Source organism: Podarcis melisellensis (genome assembly GCF_964234715.1).
Source record: "Podarcis melisellensis genome assembly, chromosome: 14".
Classification (NCBI taxonomy): Eukaryota; Metazoa; Chordata; class Lepidosauria; order Squamata; family Lacertidae; genus Podarcis; species Podarcis melisellensis.
Window position 1 is genome coordinate 16684882 of NC_138546.1, and position 27736 is coordinate 16712617.

At 42.7% G+C, this 27736-nt stretch overlaps 1 protein-coding gene and 1 long non-coding RNA gene across 14 annotated transcripts in view; one reads left to right on the forward strand and one right to left on the reverse strand.

The window, feature by feature from the left end:
- Positions 1–440: 440 nt before the first annotated feature.
- The window catches only part of LOC309356474 (ankyrin repeat and fibronectin type-III domain-containing protein 1-like), a 329664-nt gene continuing 302368 nt past the window's right edge, over positions 441–27736 (reverse strand). For 11 of the 12 annotated variants that reach the window (XM_081887937.1, XM_081887934.1, XM_081887936.1 and 8 more), the window contains 12 exons: positions 27304–27411; positions 24452–24551; positions 24065–24197; positions 23556–23675; positions 21571–21786; positions 20251–20417; positions 19567–19717; positions 18638–18806; positions 17752–17918; positions 15012–15222; positions 11428–12083; positions 441–8931 (listed from right to left, as the gene is read on the reverse strand). In XM_081887937.1, coding sequence (XP_081744063.1) covers positions 8644–8931; positions 11428–12083; positions 15012–15222; positions 17752–17918; positions 18638–18806; positions 19567–19717; positions 20251–20417; positions 21571–21786; positions 23556–23675; positions 24065–24197; positions 24452–24551; positions 27304–27411 — 2486 coding nt within the window. In that variant the 3' untranslated portion in view covers positions 441–8643. The remainder of the gene's footprint in view (positions 8932–11427; positions 12084–15011; positions 15223–17751; positions 17919–18637; positions 18807–19566; positions 19718–20250; positions 20418–21570; positions 21787–23555; positions 23676–24064; positions 24198–24451; positions 24552–27303; positions 27412–27736) is intronic. The other variant, XR_014162814.1, reaches the window with a different exon arrangement.
- LOC309356573 lies at positions 8854–21214 on the forward strand. Of its 2 annotated transcripts, XR_014162853.1 has the most exons (5): positions 8867–8947; positions 14179–14398; positions 15103–15305; positions 20231–20354; positions 20654–21214. It is a non-coding gene; the product is annotated as an uncharacterized lncRNA (long non-coding RNA). The 2 variants fall into 2 exon arrangements; XR_014162852.1 differs by lacking the exon at positions 14179–14398 and having other exon boundaries at positions 8854–8947; positions 20654–21210.

Here is a 27736-nt window from a genome sequence, read left to right on the forward strand (position 1 = left end):
CGTAGTTTACTTTTGGACCATTGTTCCCATAAGGATTGTTCTGGTGAGCATTATGTCTTTTCCATAGCTGTTTGGGCTACAAAACAATTTATAAACTGAAAACTAAAGCTGTAACCCAAATAATGTATAAAGCATTTCTGAGAAAGACCACAAATTCATCAGTTTACCCTAGCTGATTTTCTGGTCAGTGCTCTTTGGTGATGTAGGGACTAAATTCTATTGCTGTGCTCTGCTCTTTGTGCTGCATTAAAGTGTTATTGGATTCACTCAGCGATGCTATTTAAAATAACATTTAAATGCGGATGGCTTCAGGCAACCCTCAAGATGGCAGCATGTGCAGACACTATGGCACCAATCCTGCAGGGAGTTCTGCACAGAGAAACTCCAATGGACCGTTTCAGGACTGGAGCCTAAACTACAAATAAAGAGAGCTTGAGCAATTAAAGGGGATAGGATCAATGTTATTTATATACACACACATATACACAAGCTCCAGTTGCGGGCTGAGCTCATTTTTATAAAAACTTTAATCGTGCTTGGAAGAAAGGAGACTTGTCAGTTTCCCTGTATGATTATGATTGGTTTCATTTTCTCATCCATCTGCTCAAGGCCTACTGGCTGTTTTTTTCTGCTCTGAATTCCAGCACTGCAAAAGAGGATCCAGCTCTCTGTCCATGATCTGTTCCTTGCAGATTTAAATACAACAGACTAACAACCCTATTTCCATGCTTGTGCATGGACAGGCATTATTTTTCTAGGAAAGCAACAACATCCTTCATAACTTACACTTCAGAATTATCTCAGTGACATCGTTTGAAGACATTCATGAAAACAGCATCATGGCACAAGAAGGAAAGATGGGATCACTCTCAGCAGCACAGCCATGTTTACTACAGACCACAGTTTTGATAATAGTTGCAGCTAACAAAGAGGCTTAGCAGCCAACAAAACATCATGCTATTGGATGTACAAGATCAGCCAATCACAGTCATAGTAACAAAACACCAACAAAGGAGAGGAAAGGAAAAGTTAAGAACTAAAGTGTTGTCACAACCAATGCCTTGAAGCACACCTATGACAGCAAAGTCAAATTTCGCATGTCTGAATTCTTTTTTTTTTTTTTTTGCTTTTAAAATGAAAGGGAACATTGTACTTACCACAGATTTCTGCTCATATACAAGTGCAGAGACTTGTCTCTATATCTGGGATAGCACCTACTCCTGGTAGGAAGACAGGTTCAACCTTTGATCTCACTAAGGGAAGGAGTTCCCTGCTCTCCCCCATCAAGAACAAATATGGAGACTTAGGGGGAAAGTATTACCACAACCATGCAAAACCAAACAAAGAGAACTGAAGAGTAAAGAGACAGGGCAACTCTTTATGGACATTTGTAGTTTCCCCGTATGTGCTTTTGAATACATCATTGCCAGAAGCTCAATCCTAGGTAGGTAGATCAGCCTCCCTACTTTTAGAAGAATGAGAGTTTATAGTAAGTAATTTCTCTCTCTCCCCCCCTCAGGAATACAGAGACATGCCTCTCTATCTGAGATGCAGAAAAGCTGTAATCTCCTCTGAGTGGACTTATAGTTTGTTTCCGGCATGAAATTAGCACCCTCTGCAGAACATTTTGTCCAAAGCCAGCAGCAGCTGAGGACAAAGACCCTCTTTATAATGTCTGGTAAACATGTGAACCAATGATCAGGCTGCAGTTCTGCAAATCACTTCCAAGGGGGATTGCCCCCAAATACTACAGCAGGTGGTGCTCCTCATAAAATGAGAAGTAATTTGAGATGGTATAATTTTCCCCAGTGCCTTCAAAGCTCCAATAATGGCATCAAGCAATCTAGACAAAGTACCAATGACTATTGAATCACTCAGGAAGGACTACCGGAAGGATATGAAAATATCCTCCTTCCCAATAGCTTTCCAGACTGAATAGAAATGTCCTTCTGATAAGTTTTCTCCAGAGTGGACCATGATGGGGGGCAAGGTTTAGGGAAACCTAATTTCTGTGAAAAAGTTAATTGCCCTTTGACATATAGTCCTATCCATACGAACAATACAGAAATCCTTATTTTTGCACAGTGAGCCCAGGCTCTGAGATTCTCCAAGCAAAAGTGATGGAAAAAACTATCTTAAAAGAATCCCCTCCAGGGGAACACTAGGTGAAAACTTGGAGAGGACTGATCAAATCATGAGTGTGTAGTTGAAGTTCCAAGTAGGATATCCATATACCGGTGAAGGATTACTTAAGGAAACCTATGTATGTGAGGATGAAAATTCTCAGGACTTCACTCAGGACTAAGACCTGTCTCTTAAAGGTATTTGTACTGAGTCCTTTCTTTAGAAGTTTGTGAAGAAACTTCAGAACATAATTTGCTTTGCCCTTTTTCCAGGTGAAAGCTCTTCCTGGTAATGCAGTTGAAGACTTTCAAAGTACTGTATCTCAATAGTATTTTTATTGGTGGAATACCTTGCAAAAGAAAAGAGAGCAGAGGAAATTACTCAAATTCGTGGCCCTTAATGCCTGTTCCACAATGTCTAGGCTGCTAGTTGGTAAAAGATTTGGCTGCAGGTGAAATGCCAGCCCTTGCAACAGAAGGCCTGACTTGCTTGCAACTTCCAGGCTCTGCCTATTGACAGAAGGGCTAATGCTGAAAACCAAGGTCTCCAATACCAAAAGAAAGTTCCCCAGGATTACTTTACTGTGTCAGATCCAAACTTGCTAAACTGAGGAAGAAATGGGATAGAAGTAAATGCATGAGGTTTTTTAGATCAATGCAATGGGAGCATCCCACATTAGGGGACAGTGATTGTAAGTAATATGTCTAGCAGATTCTTTACTCAACTTTGTGAAGAGGTTCATCACTGACATCACTATCAGCTGGAACACCCAAAGGAGTATATTCTATTCAGACTGTAGGGTGTTCTGCTTGCTGAGCCAGTCTTCTGTTAAATTAAGAATTCTCATGTATTTCAATCTGGAGGAAAAGCTATTCTCCCATTCAGTCTATTTTCTATAGTCTGGGTGTAACGATGTTCATTGAATTCCTTGTTGCATGTTTATGCACATCTTTGCCCAGTAATTGTGTGGGCATAGGACTGATCTGTATTTGCAGTTGGAACAGCAGCAGCAACAGTTTGATCGTTCTGGGTTCCAGGCTGCTGGTGCTCATTTGATACTCCAACCATGTTCTCTGGGCCATCTTTGGTTGAGCTCCTCAACCAAAGAGGCTCATGTCCATGGTGATAAGAATGTGGTGGATTTCCAAGAGATAATCCCTGAAACTTCCATTCTGAAGCCAGTCAATCCAGGCACCAAGCACTTTTGACATGAGCCTACATTGCAATCTGTTAATGGAGTAAGAGAAACATCTTATACCGGAGTCCATCATGAAACTTGGTCTATGCTTTTACACCTGGCAGAATATCATGTTCTCCAGAAGTTGAGAATTCCACAGAGTCTGCTTGGTATGAGTGCTGAATGGCTCATGAGTGGATGGAAACATCTGGTTCCTCTGGGTCCAAGACAGCTCAATCATTGTACTAGTTTACAAAACCAAACTAGAATTAGAAACTTGTTGAGTCTGTTTAAATCAAGCAGATCACTTAAACTATAAGAATAACTAAAGTGTTTGGGAAAGGAGAGCTGGTTCTATGGCTTGAATGTCTGTGAGTTGCTGCGTGGCTTTGAGAAGTTGTTGATGTTTACTTTGGCTCCTGGACATAGTTTGTTCACCTTTACTTTTGCATTCTACATAATCTTGCCTCCGAGATAGCAGATTCAATGGAACAACCCATGAGGATTTTGAGGAACTTTTCGACATCCTTCTTCCTGACTTTTGTTGGTGCTTAGGTAACTGATGTGGACTTGAATCACCTGGGAAGAAAGTGCCAGAGACCACCCTCTATCTGTTACAAGAGCGGGGGGGGGGACTGGTGTAATAATATATTTTCCTTCCCCATAGGATATGGGACTAGATTATAGGAGCGGATAGAATATTTACTTTGTTGGCATGTTTGAAAATGAAGCTTTTAGATTGCTTGGATTTGTAGAACGGCTTGAAGACCTGAAATGACTTGTTTGGGTGTGAATGTTGTCTTCTTAGCCATATGGAGCGATTTTGTTTTAGCCGTGTCTCAATTTGAGCAGTTTCAAAGGGAACCCAAACACCAGACAACCCTCAAAAAGGATAGCTGGCCAAACCTGTTAGAGTATGTATAAACAATGAACTTTTTTAAAGTCTAAAGTTCCTGTGCTCTACAATATTGGAAGCATTGCATTATGTTCCAAGTTACATAGCATCTGTGGAAGAATCCATCAGCACAATAATTATGAGGGAGATCTAACATTCATCCTAGATGGTTTTGAATGTTTCTGTTCTGCAGCAGTAAGATTTGCCACCCAAAGGTGAACTGCTTTGGCAAATGGAATTAGTCTTAAGGCCCTTGATGAAGGCATAGGATGCAGCCACTTTGCAAAAGCTAAGCAGGTCTAGGCCTGGACAGGAGAGACCACCTACAAACCCTTTGCATGCTGCCTTTTATTCCATGGAGGAAGGGTGGGATACATCCAAAATAAATAACATGTTTGTATCATCAAGGCTGAGGCCCCCAACTTTGAGAAGTATTGCTGTGCACTTGTCACTTAAGTTCTCAAGGGACCCCTTTCTCTCTCTTTTTGTAAATAATTTTTATTCATTTTCCAATAAAAAAAATCATATTAATAACAAAACAGACCAAATCTTACCACATTAAAAAAGAAAAAATACAGCCAATTAAAATAATTTCAAAGGGGAATTCCCATGTTCTGAATTTCAAGAGATAATGTCATTCATTTTCTGCTTTCTTCTTGGTTGTTTCCCAGTTTTCTAATCCTGATATTAACTATCCCCATCTCTCAGTCCACCAATTGCTGATATGTGGCTCTCTATCTTTGTTTGATGAGTCCATATTTCTATAATTTCTATAATAAGGAGGTAAATTGTATTCCATATTGTTTTCAGTCATATTATTTTGAAGCACAGTCCTCTTTTGATAGCCCCTCCTTTCTCTGCCATTTCTTGCTCTGAAAGGCTTTGGGCTTCCATCCAAGATTAAAATTAATGACGCCATGTTGTCTTTGATATCCCTTAATAATCTGATGTTTCAAACTGTATCATGGGATGTATTTGGCAGTCAGTCAGTTATATAAATATTGTTTCTGGTTTCCCCAAGAAATAACCACGCCAGCTTTCCTGGGCCCTAGAAAAGCTGGCAGGCATCCAGAATTCACCATCACTCTCCAAACCATATATGAAAATATTCCATGCAAGCAAATGCATCTTTTGCAAAGTACATCCCTTTTGTGGTTCAAATAAAAAGTATCTCCAGCCTCCCTCAGACAAAGGAGACTCCTTTTTCTTTCTGCAGCACAACTGCTACCGCCGCCATTTTCCCTCCTTAGCCTGAGCCATTTTCATATCTGATTTTACTCTGCCAATTTTGATTAGGGCTCTCCGCTGAGGACTGTGGTGCCATACAGCCAATTAATTTTACACTTCTTTCGTTTCCTTGGATAATTAATACTTTCTTGGCAAGGTTCACCAAATCATGAAATAGCAAATATAACACGGCAGCCCCTCACCTCATTAATCAACATGCCAAGATGGGAGCCTTTTTGAAGTCCGAAACTCCAGTGACTGTGTAGTTTAGCAGATTTTTCTTTTATCTCTTTCCGTCCAGAACACACCTGTTTTTTCTCCAAATCTTTTAAATTTTTAGAAAACAGGTATCTCCTGCTTGTGGGATTGACTCTGGAGCGTTCCTAGTTTGTGCCATGCATCACCCAGCGTCCCAGGCCCCACATCTTTTTGCGTGAGGCAGATAATGGACGATCTGTTGGGCAGCAGGTCCTCCCGTACCCTTGCTGGGGGGTCAACAGGGCTAATTACACTCATATTAACCCTGAATTTCTTGCACTGCTGGGGGTCCAATCTCATGGGAAGCAGCCATTTCCCTTGGCAGGAAACAGGAAGTCAAGGGACCCCTTTTAATCACCTGGTATTGTATGGCTGTTATTGACATCAAAGCTGCTATAAGAGCACCCACTTGTAAATTTTTGAGTAGTTTGCAGAACTACAGACATTTACAAAAAAATTAGGAGAAAAACCTAAAGCAAGTAGCTTGATGAAGCCAGAACATGCTCAGTAGTTACAGGATGTTGAGTGGTAGTTGGAAAAGAAAAATTAGGGAAATGCTCTGCTTCAGTTGCTTACAGCTTATAGTATCACAAAAGATATGTCTGGCTAGCTTTCTAAATGCTATGATTTTAGAAAGATCTGGGAAATGGGCAATATTTGCCTGGACGCTGAGGAACGAGATCAGGTCCCCATGGGGTTACTGAGCCAAGGATCCTGTCTTCATAGATCCATCCCACCCTCTTTTCTCAGAATGAGTGTACAGGTCATTTTTTATTAAAAAGTGAGTAACAGCTCGCCTAGGGACAGTTACACCTGGTCTCAGATTGGGTACTTCTCTCTTCTTTTTAATGTAAAACGAAATGTCTTTCAGATTGTAGAGCTGATTTAAGCTGTCAAAGTGCTACAAATTATGCCCCCCTCCCCGTGTGCAGCCTTTGTAAACTAATTCAGGGTGTTTTTCAGTGAATGGGAATATCCCACTCTCTAGTAGGACAGGAGAACAATCTTATAAATGGAATTTGCCCTTAATTCTGGAGTAAGATGGAGTCTTGTGAGGGCATGGAATGGGAACTTAAGCTTCTAGAAGGGAAGCAGTGCATAGAGTGGCTGGGGAAGCCCAGCCAGATTGGTGGGGTATAAATAATAAATTATTATTATTAGGTACATTATATTAAAACCTACAGTTGATCCAACTAGCTAAACATTGTCCACATTGATTGGTAGCAGCTCTCCAAGGTTTCAGGCAGGAGTCTCTCCTAACAGTACCTGAAGATGCTGGTGATTGAACCTGGGACCTTCTGCATGCAAGACAAATGTCTCAGGGGGGTTGAGAGAAAGAAATACGTTCACACTAGATCTTCATGGAACAGCTGCTGGGCAGACATGATCTGCAGCAGAGAATTGGAGAATGTTAGCATTGTTTAACTCTTAATCAGCTGCTTTCCCCCTGCAGCCTCTTTCCTTCAGTACAGGAAAGTTTTTTTTTGTGGAAAGGGGTGCTCTAAGCTTGCTGTCCATAGATCAGGACTTGTTCGTACTTCTCCACCCAGAGTGGCTCACATGAACCTTGGAAGAATCATTTCTTCCTCAGATATTCTCTGCTTCTTTCTCATGGGATTGGACAGAAGAGAATCAGTGCCTCGGCAGATGTCAGCTGGTAGGATTGGACAGAAGGAAAAAGAAGGAAGAGAGGATCTTCTTGACTTTGGCACTAAACTTTGTTATCACCTTTTCTAGAGTGGGGAAGGGTACTGTAGTCAATGCTCAATTGCATGGGCTATGCACTGCTGTGAGGGAAGGCAGGAATGATCTTTGTTGAGATATTTTCCTGCTTCTCAACTGCTTGGGTGTGTGGTGTGACTAGTCATGGGATTTAGACCAACTGTGCATATATGGGAGTGGTAGCCCATGTCCAGTGCTACTTCTGCTTCTGTGGAGGGGTAACATCTGGCTTACATGATAGGTGTTTCATTTACAATCTTCAACTGCTTGCTGGGCGATGGAAGAAAGAAGCATTGCTTCCCTACACTGTAGGGGAAGGTAGGCAAGTGAATAGCTTCCTGAGAGGAGTTAACTCTAGACCTAATATGCAACAATCCTTTCTTTGTGCTCCTTTCTAGATTCTTGCCTAGGTAGAGGAAAGGGGAAAGCAAAGCTGCTTAAAAATAAAAGAGAAACTATAGGACTGAAAATAAAGAAAGCAGAGTTCTCAGTAACCTTCTTCCAGACCCACAACACAGCCAGCCTGGGGCAGCAGGGAGTGCCTCTTTCTGGTGAGCTCAAAGGTTGGCTTAATCTTACTCCTAAGAGAAGGTTCTAGTCCAGATGTAAAGTCTTGTCTGTCTCTCCCAACAGTAGAAAGGGCTTTACAGTCCTGCACAGTTTGAACGTATTTTATATATTGTGCTGTGTATATTTAAGGTGGAATTAAGAAAATGAAAATACATTTTTCAAAGAACTATGTGCAATTTCATATTTCTCCAGGTACAATGAGAACACAGATAACAAAACATGAAGTCTTTGTGAGCTCCCTGTGCTCCTCCCACCTCCAGGCCCCAACTCTGGGCCCACTTCAGTCAGAATCCTTCAATGTCACATTCTCTCGCTCCCTTCAACATTCAGAATGAAAAATATAATTAAGTATTGCTTCTTTATCCCCAACCAGCTCTTCTCCTTGCAAAAAGTGTCTTCACAAATTTAATTCCAATATCCCAAAGGCTCCTGTACCCCACCCACAGATCTTAGGAGTCATAACAAACAAATCTTGACATCTTTGGTTAAAACAACACACACACACACACACCACAGAGCAACACACTGCCCAGTATGCTCCTATTTTGGCCTGTGGTGTCTGGCACAAAAGTTTCTTTTCAAGAAGGAAGCATTAGTGCTGAGCTTTCTGCTCACTGGAAGTTGGATATTCTTCACTTTTCCTTCCTAATCCAATCCATTCCTCCTCCTCTCATACAGTTGTTGCTGGCCCATACTGAAACAGGAGAGGGGAAGTCTCTTTGATCCGGACATAGAACCTCCCATCAGGCCAAGCTTTGTGGAGCGAGAGGGGCAGGAAGTCATTTGGAAGCCACTGCTCAACTTCATCTGACACGAACACTAGTCCAAAGTGTTCCAATTGGTCTTCACTGTAGCAGAAAGCATCTGCATTTCCCAGGACATCGCGTGAGACCTCGTTCATCTCCTGCACCACCAGCTTCACCACATCTTCTGCCGACATCTTGTTGGTGAGGTGCAGCTGTGCAGAAATAGAGGTAAGTAAGAGCAAGAGGAAGGGCAAAGAAAGACGAGGGTATACCCAAATAAGCTGGCTCCCCCTAAAGAATAAAGCCAGATACTTAACTGAGAAATTAATGTGTCTTCCTAAACTTATTCCAGTCCCACAAGAATAAAAACTGAGGGCACTGTACTCTAGCATAATTGAATTTGGTGAGCTATCCTAGATTCAATTTGAGATCTGCATATAGTATTGGTATCCACAGGCCTTCTGGATAAACAAGAAAAGGACTTTTGGCCATGCCAAAAAGAACAGAACATTGAAGATATTCTGCTGATGTGGCATAAAAGTTGCCTGATCACTCTTTTTAGGAGCATACCAGTGAGAAGTGAGGATAGAAATAAATAGTGATACCATGAAAGCAGCTTTGGAAGATTGCAGTCCAACCACATCATTTCCCCTTGCTTTCTATAGCAAGGAATTTTGTCTAAATGCAAAGAGCTATACGCCATGGCCATACTCACCATGACACCACCACTCCAGAATAGGTGGTCAGGTTTGGCTTAGGTTTGAGTCAAGCTTAGGCCAGGCTTTTTTTCAGTTGGAACTCGCCAGGTGGGACCATTGCCATTATAAGAGAGCAAAGGAGCCATTCATGATGAGTTTCAGCACCTCTTTTCCTAGAAAAATAGCACTGGCTTGGGCTACATACCAGTCATGGCTACAACCACCAAGAACGATATAGAGTATATGACTGCCACCCATTTGGGCTCTATATGATAATTCTTTAACAAACATTGTCTCCTGTCTATTTATTCATTTTATCCGACTGTCCAAAATGTAGACACTGTGAAGCCAGACTGAAGTTCAGCCCTGACATTACACTCAACCATAGTTTCAAAGAAGAATCAAAGAAGGCCATGGGCTCACACACTATTATCTGTTCCCAGAAACAAATGCCTCTCTCCCTACTCTAACCTATTTGGTCTTATGCATGATTTTTGATAACCCTGGTTAAGGGTGTTTCTTAATTCAGGACACTGGTTCTGAAAGAGGATCCTATGGCCCACCCCTAATCCCTAAACCACAGTTGTATCTGTAATGCCTTCCTATGCTAATGCTTCTCTAATCAATCAATATCCTTCCTTATATGCTAGAAAACATCCTTTGATAGTGGACATAAATCACCATTCTCTTTTAAATGTTATGGTGAATAGTTCCTTAGTCCCAAGGTCTGGAAGAGAGCATAACAGAGACGATGCCCTGGTGTCCCGTAGTCAACCCAGTACAATCTATGTATCTACACCCGAATGGAATCTTTACAAAGCTCTTTGCTCCAGTGACTGCAGTGTGATTTATCTTCAGAACAAATGCTGATAGCTAGAATGGTAAAGTTTATTGGTCCATAGTCTGAACCAATATGACTCGTGATGTGGATGGAAGGTTAATCCTTAACAAGTCAATGGATGCCTAGTGCATTCATATTATTACACCCTGAAGGCTACACTGTAATACCATACCATGTTCAGATCTACACTGTACATCTCCACCCCATTTACTCCATTTGAAAATTTGGCTATTTATTATTCATGAAGCCCTTAGTTAAGAGCATCATAATAAACCACCATAAAAGTGCAGCATTGCAAGCCACAATCAGCATTGCAAGCTCAACAACTGAACCTGGCTGATGTGGAAATGAACAACTCACTGGACATAATCCCCAATAAATAAGGTAAAGGACCCCTAGACGGTTGTCCACTCAAAGGTGACTATGGGGTGCAGCACTCATCTCGCTTCAGGCTGAGGGAGCTGGCGTTAGTCCACAGAAAGCTACCTGGGTCACGTGGCCAGCATGACTAAACTGCTTTTGGCACAATGCAACACCATGACGGAAGCAATGACGGAACGCCATTTACCTTCCTGCCGCAGTGGCACCTATTTATCTACTTGCACTGGTGTGCTTTCGAATTGTTAAGTTGGCAGAACCTGGGACAAAGCAACGGGACCTCACCACCATCACGTGGATTCAAACCGCTGACCTTCCAATTGGCAAGCCCAAGAGGCTCAGTGGTTTAGACCACAGCACTACCTGCTAATAAATAAATAAGGTACCAGAGGCAGGAACATTATGTTTCGGGACATGTTAGGTTGTGTCTGTAGTGTGGTTTTATAGTGAAAAGGATGTATAATCTAATAAACATAATACATATTCTTTTTGCAAGTGCAAAAGTAAAAGTACAGGGAGCTGCTGTCTGGATGTATCCTCAGATCATATGGAATAATTAACAACAGCATTCCAATTCTCTGAGGCCTACTGACACTACCATTGCCAGTTCTGGGACGCAGCCCCAAAAGAAGCAATAGTGAGAAACCCATTTAATGGAAAGTATCAGGAAGGGGAAGGGTCACATAGCCAAATCTAGGAAAAAGGAATACATCTTCTTCCTGCAAGTGTTGCCTCCATTTTCAGTACTGCACTATTGTATTGATGAGCCAAGACCAGGATTTTAATGATACCTTAACGCTTGTTTCTTTGGAGAGCCCTGTTTCGTACTGAGGGCACACACGTAAGGCGAAGGAGCCTGTTGACTTGACCCGGTTTGCTACATGTCCTGGATCCGCTGCCTCCTGGAAGGTCCGAGTCCATTCCACTGAGCGTGTCCGAAAGACAGGCTCAGAGCTCCCTGCAGGACAGCCATGCCTGGGGCTGAATTCTGAGCCTGTCCCAAGTCTCACAGGGCTGCAACGGCCTGCAGTTCTACTTTCAGTTGGTGAACTGTCAACAGAGCCAGGGCAAGACTTTCTGGCCCCATGACAAAGGGGTTTTGGGAAATCCAGGCTGCTGGTGCGGACACAGTAGGCCTGCCTCTTCTCTGTGATGCGCAGCAGCTCTATCTGCCGACTAGGAAGCACAAAGTCACTGTCATAAAGCTCTGGGGGAGGCCGAGGCTCCTCTGGAGGAATTGGGGGTGTCTTTAGCTCATGGTTCTGCAGGACGTCAGGGGCACTGTCCCTCAAAGGGCGTGGATTTCTTCTACTGCAGTACTCAGGCCCTGAAGAGGGGTAAAGAAGGTCAAGCTCTCTGGGGCTTTGGGCTCTGCTGGAGTCATAGTCACTGTCTGTAGCTAAGAAAACTTCTGATGAGCCCTCTTCATCTGAGATTCCATGTGAATCTGAAAGAAAATGATAAAAAGATTACTTCTTTATCGGGGAATTATCTTGGAAGAATGTGCAGTAATTCACTCAAACAAGCTGTACAAGTGGACCTGAGGGTCAAACCTTTTTCTACTCCAAGCCTGGGAGTTCTGATTGGCTAGAGCAGGGGTGAGGAACCTCTGGCTCATGGCCAATTTTGCTCTGCCAGGTTGTTTTCCTGGTAACACAAACTGAATGGCAGTTGCGTTACCTGTACAATCCTGGGAACTGGATGTAACCTGTTTAAAGCATTTATGGGCAAGAGCACAACATCATCAGTTTACTTGGAAGTGATCTTTGTGAGTCTCTTCCCAATCTAGTCTCCTTCCTCTTTCTTTTTAAGATTGGAGCAAAAGGGATTCTGACACTCCACTCTTGCCACTCCACTTTTGCCCAGTTTCTTTTCACTGCCAATTTTTAACCATTTTTGCCTGGAACATGTTTATCCCACAATCCTCAAACAGATTCTGCACATACCTTTCTCATTTTTCTAGAAAATATATATGTACAAGGGAGGTGAATACCGTATTTTTCGCCCCATAGGACGCACCTAGTTTTTCGGGGGGAAATACAGGGGAAAAAATTATTTCCCCCCCAGGTGCGGGGCTGGGGCGGGGGAAGCCCGAGCTTCCCCCGACCCCAGCCCCCAGAACAGGCTGCTATCTGCAAGCCGTGGGAGAGCTGCGTGACTTTGCGCAGCTCTCCCACGGCTAGCAGAGAGCTGCGCAAAGCCCGAAGCCTGGGGCGTGCTGAGCTTAGTGCGCCGTAGGCTTCAGGGTGCAGGCAGCTCTCCACAAGCCGCGCAACTCTCCCACGGCTTGTGGATAGCTTCCTGAAGCCTGGAGTATAAGAGGGGTCGGTGCACACCGACCCCCCTCACTCTCCTGGCATCAGCAAAAGACTGCATGCGCGCCATAGGACGCACACACATTTCCCCTTCATTTTTGGAGGGGGAAAAGTGCGTCTTATAGGGCGAAAAATACAGTAGTTTAGGTGTCGTTACTAACAAGTAGCTGGCAGGAGGTACTAGAGATTATATTAAAGATTACAATGCATCAGATTCCGACAGCTCCTAAATTTATGCTGTCACGATATCTGGAAGGTTCATCAGGGTTAATGATAGAAGTTTTCTTATTAAAATGCTGGTGACAAAGATAACTTGGTCTAGATAATGGAAGTTGTGATAGCACCTTCAGCTTTACATGCAGTGGTTAAGGAGGGAAAGACTGCTTTAATATGTAAAGGCCTATAAAGTAGATAAATCCAAGGAAATCAATAGCAAAGAAAAGGATGCATTTAGTTATTAAAATATTTCTATACTGCTGTATCATAAAAAATACATTACAGCAGTTTACAACAATATACAGTGGTACCCCGCAAGACGAACGCCTCGCGAGACGAAAAACTCGCAAAACGAAAGGTTTTTTCGTTTTCGAGTTGCCTCGCAAGACGAATTTCCCTATGGGCTTGCTTCGCAAAACGAAGCTTGCCCCGGGGACAGCGGGTCTTCTCTTTTGAAGCAAGCGGCTGCGGGGAGATCGCGTCTCTCCGCAGCCGCTTGCTTCAAAAGAGATCCCGGACCTCTTTTGAAGCAAGCGGCTGCGGGGAGATCGCGTCTCTCCGCAGCCGCTTGCTTCAAAAGAGATCCCGGACCTCTTTTGAAGCAAGCGGCTGCGGGGAGATCGCGTCTCTCCGCAGCCGCTTGCTTCAAAAGAGATCCCGGACCTGTCCCCGGACCTGGTCTGAAGGCGGTTTCCCTAGGAACGCATTAATTGATTTTCAATGCATTCCTATGGGAAACCGTGCATCGCAAGACGAAAAAACCGCAAGACGAAGAGACTTGCGGAACGAATTAATTTCGTCTTGCGAGGCACCACTGTAAACAGAAAACCAAATAGTAAAATTATAAATGTTAAAAACAAGTTAAAAGCAGAAAGAAATTAAAAACAAACATCAATAGACCATTGTAGGGATGTACTATTAATTGCCTGCGTATGCCTGGTGGAATAGAAAATTTTTCAGCAAGCTTTGAAAAGTTGACACATAAGGTGCCCACTGAATCTCTATTGGCAGGGTGTTCCACAAGACTGGACTGAGGACACTGAAGGCTTGATTTCTCGTGGTTATCAAATGAGCCTCATCAATTCAGGGAACAACCATAGATGCTTCTGCAGATGATCTCAGTGATAGAGCTGGAATATAAAGGTTCAAGCGATCCCCAAAGTGCCCTGGACCCAAGTTGTTCAGTGCTTTGTAAATCAATACAAGAACCTTGAACTTGGATCAGTAATAGGTGGGTAGCCAGTGCTGCTCTTTTAACAATGCTGACATATGTTCTTGACTAGAAACTCCTCATCAGCAATCTGGCTGCAGCATTCTGCACCAGCTGGAGCAGCCCCACAAAGAACACATTATAGTACTCTATCCTCGAGGTTACCAATGCATGGACTGCAGTGGTTACCAGTGCATGGACTATCCCTGTCCAGGAACAGCCATAGTTGGCAAACCAAATGAAGCTGGTAAAAGGAACTCATAGCCACAGGGGACACTTGGGCCTCTAGTGACAAAGATGTATCCAGGAGCACCCCCAAACTTCTTCTAAGGGAATGCAAACCCATCCAAAACAAGTAACCACCCACATAAAGAGCCTTTATTCAGTGAAACAGATTTATCTGTAAAATGGATTTTGAAAAACATCTGGGCAAAGAGAATAAACGAGAATAAGCTGTCTAGGGAGATAAAGTGGTAGAATGTCCTTGTCAGAATGCTTCCAGAAGAGGTTGTCCAGAGGAGGTACTGGGGAGGTTTTAGATAAGATACCTTGTGTTATAGCAGAGGGCTGGACTAGGAGAGGGGATTGAATAGCAGTTATAAAAAGTCCAGAAAAATGCAAAGGAAACTCTCACCAGAGTTGAGCTTGCGGCTCATTTCAGGAGAAGGGGTAGGTGAGGGAAGGAAGTCCAAATGGGAAGAGGTTGATCGTGTTTTCTCCTTTAGTACAATGCTGGATTCTTCAAGAAACCATGTGAGTGGGATGCCACCAGAAGGCTGCTTGTACCGGGCATGCTGCAATGCATCCATCATCCAGCGCATTTCTCGCCAAATCTCCTCCATTTGCTGTCCAAAAGAAAGACACAGAATCAGCTCCTTTTTTGACACTGAAAAATCATTCAGGAGGCTGCGCAGCAGGCTAGCCACAAGTTTTGCCATCTTTGTATGAGAAGGAGTTGTACACGCATATTGATGGATGCTCTAAAAGATCCTCCATGTGGGGTGGATCTGGTTTCTATATACTTATGTTAATACACATGTAGAGCTTATGCACACTGGGGTGTAGTCACTTGGTGTGGCATGGGTAACTTTTTACAGCCCTGAAACTACCCCACACATTCCTTGAAACTCCTTAAGACTGCTGTGCTGTGCTACCAATTTGGATAAATAGGGTTCATTCATTGAACATGTCTCAAACAGGAGCACTTTCCTAGGATTGCGTCATTTCTCATAACTCCCCCTCTAATCCCCACTCCATACTTATTCCCTGAATTCAGGATTTTGCAGAGAAGTAAATTTACCCAAGATAGAAAGTGGCATAAGATCAATTTCTTTTTAAACAGTCATTGAAATTCCCTCACATCTTGACCCTTTGCATTCAAACTGCCAGGCAGTTAAGATCAATCTCAGGCAGGTATGCTTCATTTTGGTGGTCCACAGCGTGTCTTTGGATTTGTGGTTGAAGACAGGAGATGGCCCATCCATTGCATGAAATATTCATATTGATTTTTAATTGTATTTTTATTGCATGCTTTCTTATTTTGTATTTTATTGTGTTACAATTGGAATTCAATGTAATTCAAATCGTAATACAATATATATATGAAGACAGGAGTGCCTGGCGTTCTCTGGTCCATGGGGTCACGAAGAGTCGGACACGACTAAACAACAACAACAACAATACAATATATAAAAAATAAAAGAATAAAAATACAATTAAAAGCACAGTGCGTTACAATTGCTACAACAGGAAGAAAAAGCATTAAGTGGTCTGCCAAGACCTTCAGCAATTTTCAAGTGGTCCATGGGGGGAAAGTTTTGGAGTCACTGTTCTAGAGGACAAATTTGGATTTGACAAGAGACAAGCTTAACACTTAGATGGGCTTGCTGGCTAGAGCTGCTGCATGCCTTTGAGATCCTTCATTATTGACAATAAATCAATCTTAACGCAGCACAACACAGCTGAAAGCATGCTGGCATCACCAGCCAGATGCTTTGACTAGTAAGGAAAAAAAGTGGGAGTTCTGGGGTAGGAGCTATCCTATAAAACGATGTTGGTTACTTATTACTAATGTTCTGTCTGGAGTATGCAGCAGGATCCAGTAAACAGTGAACTAACACTCCCACTGCCCTAGAACAGCTAGGATCGTGTTGTTATATATTCTCAGAGTGTGGCTGGGCATCTATATGACAGCAGAACAGGAAAGATCTGCTTCAAGGACCCTAATTTGCAGAAGGTCTGCCGCTCAGCTACCAAGCAGTTAGTGTTAGCCAGGCTGGGTCTGGATGGTATATATGCCTCTGGGTTAATAGGTCATTGCTACCACATACCCTGAAATGCCAGGTGAAGGAGGTTGAAAAACAGAGGTCTACTGGACCAAAAAGGTACTTGCCAGGATGATGTGGGTTTCTTCCTCAACATCTTGGAAATCAGTGGGGTTCACAGAAAGGCATATAGAAATCCTCTTGTCACTGAAGATTTAGGGTGCCCAACCCCTCTGCTCTTTCATCCAAAAACCTGGAGAACTTGTGGTTGTCCATGGTCTCCTGAACCACTGCTGAACTTGACTTAATATTAACTAGGGAAACTCCATTCTCTGCTTGCTGAGGAAGTCTGCACATTTGCAGGGCCCTTGATGTGCTGGTCATTCTTGTAGAGAAGGCTGGCCTCCACCAAAGTCACCCAGCAGGAAGGATTCCTGTGTGGCATGTCTCTCCTTGCATGTTCAGGTGCACTTTCACTGTTATGGTGTGGACTAAGCCATAGGTGAAAGTGAAACTGTCATGCAAAGGCCTAAAAAGGTGAATAAGATCATTCACAACTCCAGCTAGTCTATGCTGTGAGGTCACTCATGATCGTTTCACATCCCCTGAACCATCCTCCCCCAGCAGAGGAGACTGGCAATGGATGTCATCACTATGGAGGGAAGATTGTGAAGAGGTGATACCTTTGCATGACTGGATATACTTGTCCTTCCCTTTCCTTTTATTTTAGACAATAGGCAGAAAAAAGCAAATTAATAAGGAACCAGGAGCTGGCAAAGTAAGAATAAAAAACCATGAAGGAATAAGAAGCAGGATCTGTAAAAAGCTCTGTCTTAAGGCAAGGTATGGAGCCAGAGACTCAAGAGTTGACTGATACAATCATTTTGGTTCCATGTGACCTTGCCTGTCCTAGGGCAGTGAGATTGTTAATCCCCTGTTTACTGGAAACATTTTGCATGCAATCCCAAAGCAAGAGAGCTATATTCCAGCAATTAGCCATGTAAAGAGGATCTATTGGATTGGTTATACAGGGGATCAGCAATTTGTTGCCTGCATATCATGCCGAGCATTTGACACTTAATACTTTCTACTACTTCCTCTGTAACATACCTGTATATAGTCCTGAACTTGTTGATGCCTCTGCTTGGCAGTAGTTAATTCTGAGTCTGAGAAGGCCTCCCTGAGGCTCTGTTGAGAGAGAAGTGACTCCAGCTCCAAGAGGGCAGACACTTGGCAATACTGACTAATGAACTCGTGGTCATAAGTGAAAAAATGAACTGGAAAACAAAGGGAGAGGAGGGGGTCAAGGATTACCAGGGGACCATCAGAGAAGCAGATCTAATCATTGCCAACAGAACTGGAGCTATATATAAAGTAGAAAAAAGCTCACAGATGAATTTGGACTATCAATATTTGTTTGATTTTATTGCAGTGGCCAACATGTATCTCATATCTACCCCTCCCCCCAAAACCCCCTCAATTTGTTACTAAAAGAAAAAGTTAAAAAATATTAAAACTTGAACTTTTTTTTAAAAAAATCTCTTTGACTGCTCCTGTAAGTTCCCCAGTGTCGTGCCATGATGCTTAAAAAATGTGTCCACCTTAAAAAGAAATATTAAACTGACTGCTCCCATGGTTCCCCCACTGTGATAATTTAATGGGGAAAAGGTTTTGTGACACCCACCCACACATTATGTCCTTAAAAGGGGACCACACCCACTTTTACACTGTAGCCACGCCTATTTTCATAATTTGGTCCAGAGGGTTAGCCATGGGTCAATGTAGCCTTCAACCTGAAAAATGGTATATATGTGGTCCTCAGGCCAGGGCTCGATTAAGACCTTTAGAGGCCCCAATCACTTAAAGATTTTTAAAGTACTTTTTAAGAAACTCATTGGATTAAGGATGACATGAGACAGTCCCTTTGTGAAGAAGCAGGAAGCAGAGGACAACAAAATTGATACACCCCAAAGGGTCCCCATGTAGCCATTCTCACCTAGCTCAAAGATCTGAAGTGGAAGTGTGAGAAAGCCAGACCGAGGTGTGTAAGGATTGTTCTGGCCAGGGGCAGTACACACATCCTCGGAGGGAGGCAGAAGAAGGAGAAATGAGACCTGTCCTCCGAAGTCCAGAACTTCTTGACTGTACAGGCGAAAATCTTTGGCCTGTAGAATTCAAACATGAGAAGGCAATGTTTTATTGATGTACAGCCACAACTTAGCAACCAGTTGAACATGTATGGAGGATGATTCTTTGAACTGAAATGGCTTTTCCCTAATATTGGGATATTTCTGGAAGACATCCTTTTAGATCTTTCCCATTGTTCATAGATACATTCTTACTAAGTTTTGGCAAAATAACATAGAAGGCCAACAAGGCTTTACATAAGAAGCAAATGAACTTTTGGGAGGTGGATAGCAGGATCTAATGTTTAGACTGGCATTTCTGCTGCTGTCAGACTCTCCTAATCCTATAGGGTAGAATACCCTTTTTTTTTAAAAAAAACTTTTTTTAAAAAAAAAAATCACTCCTAGGGGTTCATCTTGCAGGCTTCTTTTGTTTAATCATGCCAAAAAAACTAGGTACAATAGTTTTAGCCAATATTTATTGACCTACTTTAGACATTCTCTGAGCTGCAGTCCTATCTTACAGTTTGCACTACTGCCTGAGCAGGGGCTGCTTACACTGCAGTACAAAGAATCTGCATCAGAATGGGAATCATTTCAGTGTAGGGCTCACCCTTGGCTACATTGTTCTTGCTTATAAAGAATAATTTCTATCTGTATATTGGCTTAATATTCATGATATGAAGTAGAAATGTAAAAAATGTAAACTGGCGCCAGTACAGTAATGTTTCACTGAGCTACAAAATCAGCAATACCTCTTTTTCCTCACACACACAATACAGCCCTGCCTAAAAGTTACCTCATGCAGTGGGATATTGACCAATTGCATCAGCTCTTTGATTGCCACTTGAAGCTCCTGAAGGAAGAGATTCTGGGTGGTCTCGAGATTTTGCTCTGTGGGAATTGGCTCCTCCACACTGACTTGGTGTTGCAGCCACTCCCATTCCTCCCTTGAAAAGAAGACATAGGGATAAATGCACAGATAGCTTACATGCAGTAAATGCCTAGGAAAAAATGCACATGATTATGTTGTTGCTTGCTAGGACGTGCATTTTCACACTTCTTCTGGAAGTGCTTTCATATAGGAAATGTGTGATGTCTAAAGAAGCCCTCAACGTCTGCATATCATCAGGGCATTTAGTATGGGAATGAATATGGACTTTTCACATAAAACCTGGCTTTTTCACTTGGAAGGAACTAGGGCAAAGAGCTAGGAGCAGGGGGGGGGGGAGAATCATTTTTGGACCACTAAGTTAGGTGGTATAAGGCATACAACCCTAAAGTTCTTATATTGGACCCATGAGCGAGCAGAGCAGAGAGTGTTTAAAATATCTCACTGCCATAGTCTGAGATCAGAATAGGAACCTGCAATTGCTTCAGAAGTTACAGATTGGTTATACCACCTGGAGCTGGTATCACATGATTGATATGCAGCCAAAAGATCTCAGTTCAGTATGCTGCAGGCCTGGATTGAAAGCCCTACCTGGAGATGTTTGGGTTGCTTCGTATCTTCACATGACATAATATGTTGGGTAAACGTTCAGGCACCAACACTCGGATCTGGTCAACAGCACTACAGAGCTTCAGGTAACCCAAATAGAGACCTGGGGGGAGAGCCTGGCTGCTTCGCTGGTGGTAAACCAGCTTGTCCTAAAGGGAGAAAATGATCATAAAATGGCACATCTTGCTGCAGAAACCTGACAGAATTCAACTGAGAAAGGGGGACCCCACAACAAGGCTAAGAACCCAAGATGCTGCTGTTCTAGCCAGTAAGGGTTAAAGCAGTGGTAGATTAAAAAAAGAAAAGAAGAAGCAGAAGAAGCAGATCAAACTTAACAGTTTGTGTGGCTTGAATTCAAAGTTCAGTCTAGCTATTTTGTCTGCAGCTTCCTGGATCCAACCAAGACCAAAAGCCTCAGGAGACAGACTGGCACGGGGCAGGAGGCACCAGAAATTTTACAAAGGAGACTGTTGTTGTCAGATATCCAGACTAGTGCTGCAATCTCCAGGAACAGAGACTGCGTTGAACTGGCCCTTTAGTGGTTTGGCCTTTGCTAATCCTGGCAATGGCTTTGAATAAGCACTTTCAATAGACCCTTGTACAGGTGCTTGAGTGCCTTTTGTTGCTGGAGACACTTGGCTGACTGAGAGGAAATGAAAAGAGAGAGGAACAACTAGACGAGGGGTCAAGAGGAGGAGGAAAGGCTGGGCACTGGGCACTCACGGAAGGGATTCTTTGCTAAGACTTGCTAACAAGCTGGGAAAACAACTGCGACTGGATGCAAGAAGGGTAAATGTATCAAAAATAGTTATCTGAATCCCTAGTGGGAAAACTTACACCTGGGAAACCAACTTTTCCTTTGCCTCTGCAAAGTGTCACATACCTTGAATAAAAACTAAGCAAAAAAGAAGCTGAACTTCTGCACTCCTAAACAGGGCTTAATGCAAGCCGTGTCACCTCAATTTAGCCCCAGAATCCATTTTGCAGGGCCACTGAGTATGGCCTGGGAAGAGTCCCGAGGATCAGAAAGGGACTTGAAGGGTTGCATTTGACCCCCTAGGGGTTCTCCATCCTTTTCTCTGACTGGCAGTGGATTTTCAAGGTCTGAGGTAGTGGTCTTTTCTAGCCTGCCTTCCTAAAATCTTTTTAACTGGAGAGACTTGGGACTGCACCAGGGATTTTCTGTATGCAAAGTATTTAGTCTGTCACTGAGTGCCTCTGAATATGAGCACAGCCTTTCCATCACTAAAAACACACACACACACACACACACACACACAAACACACACACACACCAGCCACCTGCATGGTCATCAGCAGCACATCCAGAGCTGTAGGCTCTTCTGGAGATGAGATGGACTTGCGGCTTGTCTGCAGCTTTGAGAGGGGGACCCAGTGGACGCTTTCAAAGGTCTGATTTGTCTTCACCTCCTTTAGGGTCACAACTAAAATATTGCCCTGCTTGTCTTTGATGGGCTCAAAAAAGACATGTCCCAGATCCTGAATTCCCAGCAGACCCTTCAAAGAGAGGAAAAAGTCATTTATGGAGAGTGGAGTCTGGCTCTAGATAGCATATCCTCTATACTCTCCAAGGGTTTTCCATGGTACCTTGGTTCCCGAATGGCTTGGCTCCTGAACAAATCAGCTCCCGATGCCGCAAGCCCAGAAGTGAGTGTTCCGGTTTGCGAACGTTTTTTGGAAGCCGAACGTCTGACTGAACAGCTTCTGCGGCTTCTGCTTGAGTGCAGGAAGATCCTGCAGCCAATCAGAAGCTGCGCCTTGATTTTCAAACCGTTTCGGGAGTTCGAGAACCAAGGTACCACTGTAACAGTAAAAGGTATTGAGCATTTAAATATTCAGGCAGAAGTGCTCCTTTGCTACCTAAAGCCAAAATCACCTGACAATACATGAATAATAAGCAGGGCTGTCAACAGATGAAAACATATTTTAACAATTAACCAATTAAATTTACACACATTTATATATTACAACACTTTGGCAAAGCTGTTTTTAGTGAATCTGAATGAACACAATGTTTTTTACTCATTATGAAGAGTGACTAAGATGGCCATTGGCTTTGTGAAATCTTTACTTTCTGCTGTCTGTCAATGCAAATATTCATCGTACATAGTTAAAAACTTGCTTGCGAAAAAGCTTAACCACATATGGAACTGGCTATACATGATAGCCAACAAGTACAGCCATTCAATATGTCACTATCATTTATAATACCACCAGGCTGAATAACCTTTCATCGGGAAACTGGTAGGGAGTACATAGTCTGCACCACTGCCCTCCCAATCTTCAGTCACCCCCTATTTTCAAAATTGTTACATATTTATTTCTGCTTATTCTCTGCCACCTTTGAGGTCTGTTGTCAGGCAGAAAGGAAGAATAGGTTAATATTTTCTGCAATCTATATCACTTTTCTCAATAATTACTTTACTGGCATTGAAGGAATCTGTTTTGGAGGACTACTTCCAAGTACTTGGTGTGCATTATATATTTGCAACTAAACTTTTAACTAATGAATTGCACTAGTTAATCAATTAAAGCTTGATCTATTAAGATACTTGTTAAAACATGCAAAATACAGCATAAAAATAGAAATGTCTGTTTTGCTCCCAATAATGTAGCACAGAGACGACAAAATGGCTTCACAATGTGCATGTTGGGTATGAAACAAATGTTTGAACAGCTAACCATTTATTATTAGGATTTCCCCCAATAGGTGAGTTTATGTTGGAAAGGAACACAGAAATTGGCCCCTGGCCAGAAACACTCCCAAGAAACTCTGTACCTTATCAATTGCTTCTGCCTCAAACTCAAATGCCTTCTTAGTGATGGATATATCTCCTTGACTTTTCAATCCTACCCACCTGCCTGAGTTGCTTAGTACAGTGGTGCCTCGGGTTAAGTACTTAATTTGTTCTGGAGGTCTGTTCTTAACCTGAAACTGTTTTTAACCTAAAGCACCACTTTAGCTAATGGGGCCTCCTGCTGCCGCTGCATGATTTCTGTTCTCATCCTGAAGCAAAGTTCTTAACCCGAGGTACTATTTCTGGATTAGCGGAGTCTGTAACCTGAAGCGTCTGTAACCTGAAGCGTATGTAACCCGAGGTACTACTGTATATGAAGGGCATTAGATCTATCTAGCTGAAGTTCAGATCTAATGATTTTGACCTAATAACCATGGATTGAGCATCAGATGTATGAGTGATATGTGCCTAGCTGGCAAAATACCCATCTTTGGCACTCCTGTGCCTTGAAGAGGCCTCTTCTCTTACCTGCATCTGTGAGATGGCCAGAAGCATCTTGAGACGTGTTTGCAGAATGCAGGAACACGATGATTGGGAGACAGTGACACACTGACGCAGCCACAGGATTTCATCCCACATGCACGATACCTACATCAAGTATAGCAACAGGTCATTTTAGGATTCTCATGTCTGCCCAGTTCTCCATACCTGCCCATACAGCAGGTATGGAGTTCCCCAAGTTCAGCATTTTTTAAAAAAATGAATAGAGGAAACATGTTTGTATCCTAACTAGAGTCCCTCTCTCGCTGCAACTGTGTACCTTTTCATATTGTCCTATGCTAGGTTCCCTCTCCTTATATTTAAATTTGTCTTAAGTAACAATATTGTTTTTTACTTACTAGAAATAGGATGTCAAAGGTAAATGTTTCAATAGACTACAAAATATGTATTTAGATGTAAATTTATAATGTTCTTTTAAACATATTTATTTAACCTAAAATGACACACATTCAAAAGTCACCCTACTAAGCGGTCACCTTAGTGAACCAGAGAAAGTCCTGCATGAGCAGGCAAGAATAGGTGTCATCTATCTCGACCACAGGGATCTGATCCTCATGCGTGACCAATATGTTGTCATCCTTGTAGAATATTGATGCCAGATACAGGCCCCTGGGAAAATAGAAAAGAGTTATCTTGGGAGGGATTCATCATCATCATTGTTTTTACTGGGAAGTATTCTTTCCATCATGGTGAGGAGTGAGGAATGGAAGAAAGATACAGCAGCTTACCTCCCTATTTCCCTTGTTCCCCTGAAGTGCCTGGGAAACAGTGAAGTTACCCACACACCTGGTTTCTGGGAAACTCAACAAATATAGCAAGGGGATGCATAGGTGGACGGATGACATATTCTCCCCCCACCTTACCTTTTCAGTGTTTTTAAGAATTTGCTGCCAGGGTGGAAGAGATACTTCAGACTCTTGGAGACAGAATGTTTTCTGCTCTGTGGCTGATTCTTACAGGGTTCTGAGGAGCAAAGCACATGCAGAAGGCATTACACAAACCATTATTTATACTACTGTCAACTCATCCTTTTTCTTATTACCTAGGCTTGTGTATATATCTACTAAAGATTCAAGATAAAAGACTAGGCTGATTAGGTAAAACCAAGAAGATATGACATTCATTCCCCATTTCCCCCTTGGTGCAAACTATTACTCTGCCAAATTCACATAGCTCTTCCTCCCCCTAGCTTTTGTGTGAGGGTTTCCCAGCACCTTTTCCCCTTGACCTCTCTTTTCTTCAGCTTTCTATGTTCCAGTCGCTCTTTTCTCTCAACACTTTACTATCACCCACATTCATTCTACAGGAACCTGCTGATTTTGTAGCATGCTGGCTATTTTGTTCTATTTTTCAGCCATGCTACCAACTGGATCCCTGCTTTCTTTCCACTGTTCCTTCTGTAACTAAGCCTTGCTCCTCAAAGGTTGTGAACATTCCATCTCTAAGGAGGGCTAGCAGACAAGCGGCAACCAGTTTTTAACCTATTAAATATGTACAGAAGATAAGGACTGTAAAGCACAATTAAAGTTCCATATATTATTTTAATTGTGCTTTATAATTCTTGTTTCACTCATCTTAATAACCCTGTGAGGGATGTCCTAAGTATTTTAATTTAAAAAGCAGAAGATAATCAAAAGATCCAGCAATCTATGTTTGTTTGAGATTCAAAGAGAAGTAAAAAGTCGTAGTTGGATTTGTACCCTTAGATCACATGGATTGTCCCTATAGCAGTTGCCTGTAGAATTTGAACTCAGTTCCCAAACACCACTAACAAACCACACTAGCATACAAAAATCAGTTAACCCCAGTGCTCAAATTGCAAGGGAGCTAGAGGAGTCCCAGTCTCCTTTACCTTTTGTAATGGTACCAATTAGCTATTGTTTCTAGAAGGGTATGATGTATAACTTAGCTAAAATTTGGGGGAGTCAGACAGCAGAAGATTTCATTAAGATGCTTCATAATATTTCATCCATAATTAAGGGCTGGTTTCCGCAGTTCAGTATTATGGCTCTGGTCGAGATTTGTTTATTGCATATCACAGTTATATTAGTCAGCAGATCCAGGTAGGAACAACAAGGAGGATGCAAGAGAAAGGCCTTGTCATCTGGTGTGAAAGCAGAGCTTCGACCAAGCTGGAGATTCTCATATAATTTACAAACTCATTTTTGAAAACAAGAATATACTGGGACATCAGCTGTTAGCCTCACTCGACCCTGTGGTTATTTATATACACTCTCTTCTTGGTGCATAGGAAGTTGGCTTGATTATTTTTTTTTCTGAGGGTTTCAGCAGCTTATTTCCTTCATGAGCTTTTCCATAGAGCATGCATAGTTCTCCAAAATACAGCATCTGATTACTGCAAAGATTTCAATGATTCTCTTAAAACCACTGGGAGCCTGATACAAGTACAGTAGCACCTCGGCTTACGTAACCCTCTTTACGTAAACTTCACATTACGAAAGCATCAAACCCGGAAGTATCGGGCCAGGTTTTGCCACATGCACAGAAGAGGTCTCCCGCCCCTACGTGCATGTGCAGAAGCGGTCTACTGCCACCCGCATGCGCAGAACAGTGATCCTCGGGTTGCGGAAACCTTGGGATCTGGCTGGACCTCCAGGACAGAACCCGTTTAAAACCGGAGGTATCACTGTATATTTAATAGTCTTTTACCACTTAGTTGGGGGAATGGTACTGGTCAGACAAGACTATAATGTGCATAGGAATTTCCACAGGTTTCAACAGGAGTTTTCATTTAATATGCTAGCAGTGGCCTTATCTATTCACCATTTCTCCTTCCCATCAATTCCAATTCCTTAGCAAACCATGAATGTGGGATGTAATCCACTGAGAGCAGTCAAATACAACATTCCTTCTTTTGCTAGAGTGGACATGCAAGGAAATGTTTGGTCCAGCCAGTCGAAACTTCCTGTTCCTCCTGGCCTGGAGCATCCTTCCTTGCATGTGACTAGTGGGTAGGCGTGACCTGGTAAAAGGCCAAGGCATGTTCGAATCCCTGCTATGGGGTGAGCTCCCGTTGCTTGGGCCCTGCTCCTGCAAACCTAGCAGTTTGAAAGCATGAAGTGCAAGTAGATAAATAGGTACTGCTCTGGCGGGAAGGTAAACGGTGTTTCCGTGGGCTGCTCTGGTTCGCCAGAAGCCGCTTAGTCATGCTGGCCACATGACCCGGAAGTGGCTTAGTCATGCTGGCACATGACCAGGAAGCTGTACGCCGGCTCCCTCGGCCAGTAAAGCGAGATGAGTGCTGCAACCCCAAAGTCGTCCGCGACTAGACACAACGGTCAGGGGTCCCTTTACCTACCTTTAAGCCTAAAGCCTGCCTTCAGGGATCATACTGTGCTCTGCCCAATCGTGAGTAAACTTACTTTTTGTTATTTATGAATAAGACTGTGGTGTCTTTATTCATTTAGGAGGGATTCAAGGGGTCTTATCAGGAAAATATTAGAAGACATTTCAATCTGGACAAGCCAGATTGAATTGTGTATTGTCTTAAGAAACTCACACGAGTTTGCAACTAGTTTTCTGTTGTGTAAAGGGGAAATGCACTCTGCTAAGTAAAGGAACTTGCTAGCGCAAGTTAGGAAGGATATTAATAAACAACATATCCTTTCCTGTCACTCTAAACATTCCCACAATGAATAGGCTCTTCAAGAGAATTGGTATCTAAACTGCCTATGGACACAAAAGTGGGACTCACCGTGACACACACATTGTTGGTGCACCATCTTCACCTGGCTTAGAAGATGGTCCAAAGCTTCAGCTTGACCTCTTCGCCTTGGTGCCCGCCCATCATATTCTCTCCAGTCTGAAGTGGGAAGCAAATAAAATACATAGAGAAATAGCAGCACAAGCTGTTAGCAGTTCCAGTCCATTACAATATTTCCCCCTCACAGTTGTTTCATACCCATAGTACACTACTGAACAGCTTTCTGGATAAAACATTGCTCAAAACACAATTGATCTATTGACACTAAAAGCTAGACTTGATGAATGGGTGAAGATCATCACCATTTGAAAGCCTTAGTCTTATATAGTGGTTTTCAATTTACAGGTCAGACCCACAACTGGGTCCAATCCTTACCTAAATGAATCAAACCAGCAATAGCACCACTACCAACTTTTGTATGATC